The following is a 6,000-nucleotide window of genomic DNA, read 5'->3' as shown; positions in this document are numbered from 1 at the left end:
GCGAAATTCATATTGCATTAACCATGTCTGATTTAGGTATGCTTCTACTTTAATCCTTGTATTTCTTGATGATTTAACATGAAAGATCCGATAATTTGAAGCACTAAATTATCCAACAATTAAAAACAGATTAGACAATTATTACAGGACATGGCTTTACAGAATTGAAGACAAACTCAAAACATTGTTAGCTGGATATGCACTGCACCCATCAGTTAAAGTAAAAAGTGTGCTTGCGGTCAAAATACGATGATTATCACTTGCACCCGCCCAACTACTCAAAAGGAGATGTTGAGTTGGACGCGACTTCGCAAGATTAAAAAAGTAATGAAATTTGTCGGTCGTCCTGTACAGTCTAGACGGTCCAATGACTCGAGTTTAACACGGAGAGGTGTACAGTCTCACCTGATAATTTTGCAAACCGAAAACAATGCAATATATTTACGTTACGATAGGGAGGCCTAGACAATTTCAGGCAATATAGAGGAAGTAAGAAATGTCAAAATCCTGCACTTGTCAATTGAATCGCGTCTAATACTGCGTATCAGTAAAGTCAGAACAGAGGCAAAAGATATAAAGTGAGAGAATCCTTTACATTAATACACGAGATTAAAGGGGAAAAAGGCCCTGAAATTCGACATTGACAATGGTTTAAGACAACATTCACAAAATAGCCTCAGTCCTCAGCAAAAGGACTGTGCCATAAAACAGTCAATCCTAAAGGTTTTCACCATTAAGTCAGTAGGAATCTATCTCCAATCCGGCTACCATACTAGACGTTGCTTGAGTAAGGACTTGGGGGAACTAGTGAATAGGAGGAGAAATTAACTTAGTTACTGAGTTCCTGTATAATTGTTTCCATTGACGGCCTCTCCTCTGGATAATCATGTGTACACAACACAGCAACTTTTGCAATCTTTACAGCATCTGGTTCGAAGAAACTCCCATGGAGATTTGCATCTATTAACTCTTGGAATCTGCACGACTCAGCAGCAGCTCGCATGGAAGTGGTATATTTACGCTTCCCTGAAAGGATCTGGAAAACAAGCACCCCAAAAGCATAAACGTCACTTTTCTCCGTGAACCGTCCGGTATTAGTATATTCAGGAGCAAGATATCCCATTCCGGCACTGGTCTTGAGTACAGAGAAGATGGTGTCATTTGTGAGAAGCTTGTGTAGGCCCGAATCAGATAGCAAAGGTTTAAATTGCTGGTCGATGAGCACATTCTTAGCAGAAATGTTTTGGTGAACCAGAGAAGGCTTGTTCATGCTGAATGCATGTAAATACTCTATACCTGCTTATGAGAATAAAAACCTTGGAATTTGCATAACTGATAAAGCGAACGATCATGAATTGATGAAAATTGTGTTCCATCATACAGAAGGCATTACCAAAAGCAGACCTGTGGGATCTTAATTATTAAATTTGGAGTTACTGTGCAGCTTTATGAAGTAAACACAATAAGGAATAACCTATATAATTTTATAACATCTTCTGGGACCTAAAGAGATTCAGGCACAATGAGACGATAGCTTGTAAAGTTAGACCTTCTAGTGAAAAAATAAAATGGGCGGTGGGGGAATGTTATGGAACCAAAGAGAAAAAGGAACTCATTGGACGCTAATGCAACTTACCATGCATGTTTTGTACGAAATATCAGTTGTTATAATGAATGAAATTTTAGTTTCTTAGCCAATATTGTGACTTCTAAGTCAAATCCTCCATATCAAACATGTCACTATCGTGTTATAATTGCTTGCAAAACTTTATCAGGAATTTAGCAGTAAACCTAACCTTTAGCAATGCTGTTGATGATAGAAACTCTGGTAGACCATTCAAGAATCTGACCATCACCCTCCTTGAAATCGAGATACCGAAACAAATTCCCATTTGGAATGAAATCGTAAACAAGGAAACACTCGCCACGACCTCTAGAACAACAAAACCCTCTGAGTCTAACTAAATTTTCATGTCTCAGTGAGGTTACGATATTCAATCCCTTCAAAAATTCAGCTTCCTCAGACTTGCAACTAGTTTTCGTGATTCTCTTTATAGCAACAGCAGATCCATCTCGTAAAGTTCCTTTATATGTCACTGAATAGTTGCTCTTTCCCAACAAATTCTTATCCGCAAAATACTGAGTAGCTGTCTCTATCTCCTGTGAATTGAGCCTGAACTTCTGCATAACCTCTTGGGGGACACCAAACCGCCGACCCTCAGCCAATGGATCCCACCCATTTGAGTACTCGAGACTGACAAGAGGAGAACCATTCTTTCTAATGACCTCATTGGCCTGGTCATTACCGAGATGGCTGTCGGATATATCAAATGCACTCCCGAGTTTCTGTTTACGACGTCTGTACTGTGTGAAGGTAAGAATACCTATGGCTGACACAATAACAGAAACCACGACTACTCCGACCGCCACCGATGCCGGTGAGGTCTTTGATGACTTCGAACAATGACCATTAGTGCAGTTCAAGTTTAGATTGGCAGTCTCAGGAATATCTCGTGTCGGGAGTCTAGTCGAGCCACCACCATAGGGTTCAGGCCTATTCGGATTGACATTGTCTAAAGCATTGCAACTTCTCAAGGATGGAAAACCATCTCCACATAGCCCAGGATTATTCTCGTAATGAAATCCATCAACCAATCTCTTCAGAGCTTCATTAATCACAAAAGTTAAAATCAAAAGGTCATTCTTGAAATCTATAACAAACATCTAAAAGTACACATTGACTAAGCGAATGATAAATTACCAAGAGGAACATTTCCAGAAAGAGTGTTGTTTCGGACATTTAGGACTTCAAGCAATGGAGCATCAGCTAGTTTTGTAGGAATGGATCCGAAGAGGTTATTAAAACTTAAATCGAGTCTCATCAATACTCTTATTTCTCCGAAGCTAGCTGGAATTGCCCCAGTCAACTGATTAGATTGCAGAGCCAATACATTCAGCTTCCTCAGAGACCCCAGTTGGGTTGGTATGCTTCCAGTGAGCTGGTTATGAGAGAGCTGCAAAACTGCACAGAGAATGGACCATGGACTGTAAATTCAAATGCAAAAGAAAAATGCCAACAAAAATCAATTGATTCTACATTGAAAACTTCACAAGAACATCGAATATCTATAATATATTAAAAGATTATATCAAGGGAGAATCATTTTTTTGGACGATTTTAACATCTCTACAATTCAATTATTTCAATAATGCCTTACAAAACATTTTTCGATACACTACTAAAAAACAGCTTTTCACCTCAAAAAGATTGCTCATTTATAGTATTTCATCATTACAAAAAATTTGAATCATAGAAATTGAGTTTTGAGAGTACAATTTTATTTTCTTAAATTTCTATGCTAATTTTTTTTTTTTTTAATTGTAAATTCGTCTAACACTCATCAAATCCTTCAACATATTGATACCAAATATTAGTTTCACATCACTTATAAAGTTTTTTAAAATAACGTGCAATGCACGTTTAACTTTGATTAGTAACTTAAAAGGTGCACATCTTGTGATGAAAAAATTAGGCTTTTTATTAAAAAAAAAAAAAGAAAAAAAGGTGAACAAAAATCTTACAACCACAGTAGACTAGCATATCCGAAGAAAAAATATTAATTTTTCCAAAAATACACCAAATAAATGTCATAAAAGCAGAAATAAATTAATGGAAATGAAATATTTTTAGGAGGAGGGAAATCCTCAACTTTAATTAAGAAATGCACAACCATTTGCAAGAAAAGTGAAACTTTTTATTAAAAGCCATAAATCGGGTGCAGAAAGAAGGTAAATAGATCGGAAAAGATCAATTCTCATGGCAAAGTTCTTGTCTTCTTCTATATAATCCAGGAATTTATTTTTATTGTGTACATCAGTACATGTTTATTAAGCAGAACTAACAGTATACATAGTGAACAACATTTTAGCTGGATTTTCATCTTCAATACTGATCACTAGTATGTGTTGGATAAATTGGTGCATGGATTATATTCTGTTAACCAAAAATAAGTTCACACGCAACTTTTCCAATTCACACATTTAAATGATATACATCAAACCATTAATTCAACACTGTGATATCTACCAATCATTCCATAAAGGTTTAATTTTTTAGAGGGAAACCCAGATGCAGAAATTCTACTTTACTTAGCAATATATATATTAAACTGCAGGATCACAAGATTTGAGAAAATCAACCCGAAATTATTGAACGAAAGGAGAAATAGTGACAGAAAGAACGAAAGAAAAACCGAAAACTAACCTTGTAAGCTTTGCATGTTGCCAATCTCAGATGGAATCTCACCAGAAAAATTATTGATATTCAAGTACAGATCACTAAGCTCAGCCAAGTAGGAAATATCTTTAGGAATCTCCCCATACAAAGAGTTGTAATGCAAGTACAAACCCGTCAAGTGTTTAAGCCCACCAACCGCCGGCGAAAGTTTTCCTGTGAGCCCTTTACCCTGCAAAGAAATATTAGCCACCTGACCTTTCTCATTGCAGGCAACCCCCTCAAAGGACCCATCACACGGATCACCCGAAACAACCCAAGAAGACAAATATGCATTTTCCGGGTCAACGCTTGATTTTAAGTCCATTAAAGCTGTCAGTTCAGGGTTTGCAGATATGGGTTTTGGAGAGGAAAGTGTGAGAAGTAGAAGGAAAAAGAAGAGGAAATGTGAGGAAACCATGTTCTGTTTTGGCTCAGATTGTGAAGTGTGAGGATTGAGGAATTCTGGGCTATTTTGGGGTGTTTTATGATGAAATTTTTGGGGTTCGATTTTTTTCTTCTAATATGTGTGTGGTGTTGTCTTTTGTTTGTTTCCGATTAGGTAGGAATCTCGACGTTGAAGCGTGCTGTAGACAAAGAGAAGCACAGGTCTTCGCAGTTCACATGTTTTTGTTTTCTACCCCCAGTAGGTTATATCCTCAAAAAATATATTTACGGATTTTTTATTTATTTTTTTTTTTTCAGTTTAGTCGATTCATTATTAAACTACTAAGAAAATGGGTATTGCTGTTTGTACAGTCCATGTAGGACAGTACAATTACAGCCTTCTTTGTGAGCGGGGTTCGCAATTATTTCAATTATGGATCCCATCCTTATAGTGAATGTACTGTGAACCATGATATGAAAAATGATGTACCCATAACAAACTACTAAGAATAAATATATTTTAAGGATTAGAAAGGAAAAAAAAAATCATTCACATTCTAACCCAAATTAAAATGATCCAAAATCAAGACAAGTAACGTTTCAGAACATTAAGCCCTTGTTTGAGCTCCATTTTGGAGAAGAAAATAATTTTAAATAGTATATTGATGGGAAATACGTGGTTAAAGATAATAAAAAATTTTGAATTTAAGTGTAATATTATTTTATTAAAATGTGTAGTTAAAATAATATCAAAACACTGTTTAAAAATATTTTTTTTTTTTTCGAACAATGAGCTCAAAGAAGGGCTAAAACTAGTCTACTTATAAATGTCAATTTTTCGAGTTAATTATCTTATAAGTAGATTATGATGAGATATGCATATTTAAAATAATCATTCTTAATTAAGCAAAGTAGGGCCCAGCAATAGAGTTACTTTCTCGTGTTTGCTTTTTCTAGTTTGTCCAACGAGAAGAGACAAAGTGTGCAGGCAAGTGATTTTCTGTGACTCGGAATCATAAAAAAGATAAGATGGTTTCTGGCCGTTGATTATCGTGATTTTCTGAGGGTAGATCAGAACTAATCAATACAGGTCCCATTCAAAAATTTTATGATGTATAATTAACACAAAACGTTCTTATTTTTAATATTATGGTGCAAAATATCTTTATTTTTTATTTTTTTAGTTTCACCTCTATTTTCACTTTTCATTACTGAAAATGTCCTTTTCAACCAATTTCTCAAAAAAAAAATAAAAAAATAAATAATGACAAGCATACCCTCATATTTAAATAAAACAAAAAAAAGTACAAATTGCAATTAAACTCCCAAATTTTTAAAAA

General features: G+C 35.3%; 1 protein-coding gene across 1 annotated transcript; it reads right to left on the bottom strand.

Annotated features, from left to right (window-relative positions):
• Positions 1-548: 548 nt before the first annotated feature.
• LOC111405568 (LRR receptor-like serine/threonine-protein kinase GSO2) lies at positions 549-4,898 on the bottom strand. Its single transcript, XM_023034514.1, has 4 exons — positions 4,265-4,898; positions 2,762-3,022; positions 1,797-2,666; positions 549-1,296 (listed from the first exon to the last, which is right to left on the bottom strand). The coding sequence occupies exons 1-4, from the start codon at positions 4,692-4,694 to the stop codon at positions 830-832; spliced, it is 2,028 nt and encodes a 675-aa protein (XP_022890282.1). The 5' UTR covers positions 4,695-4,898; the 3' UTR covers positions 549-829.
• Between the last annotated feature and the right edge of the window lie 1,102 nt (positions 4,899-6,000).

Source organism: Olea europaea, chromosome 12, assembly GCF_002742605.1.
Source record: "Olea europaea var. sylvestris chromosome 12, O_europaea_v1, whole genome shotgun sequence".
NCBI classification, from domain to species: Eukaryota; Viridiplantae; Streptophyta; class Magnoliopsida; order Lamiales; family Oleaceae; genus Olea; species Olea europaea.
This window is presented reverse-complemented; position numbering and strand designations above follow the sequence as displayed.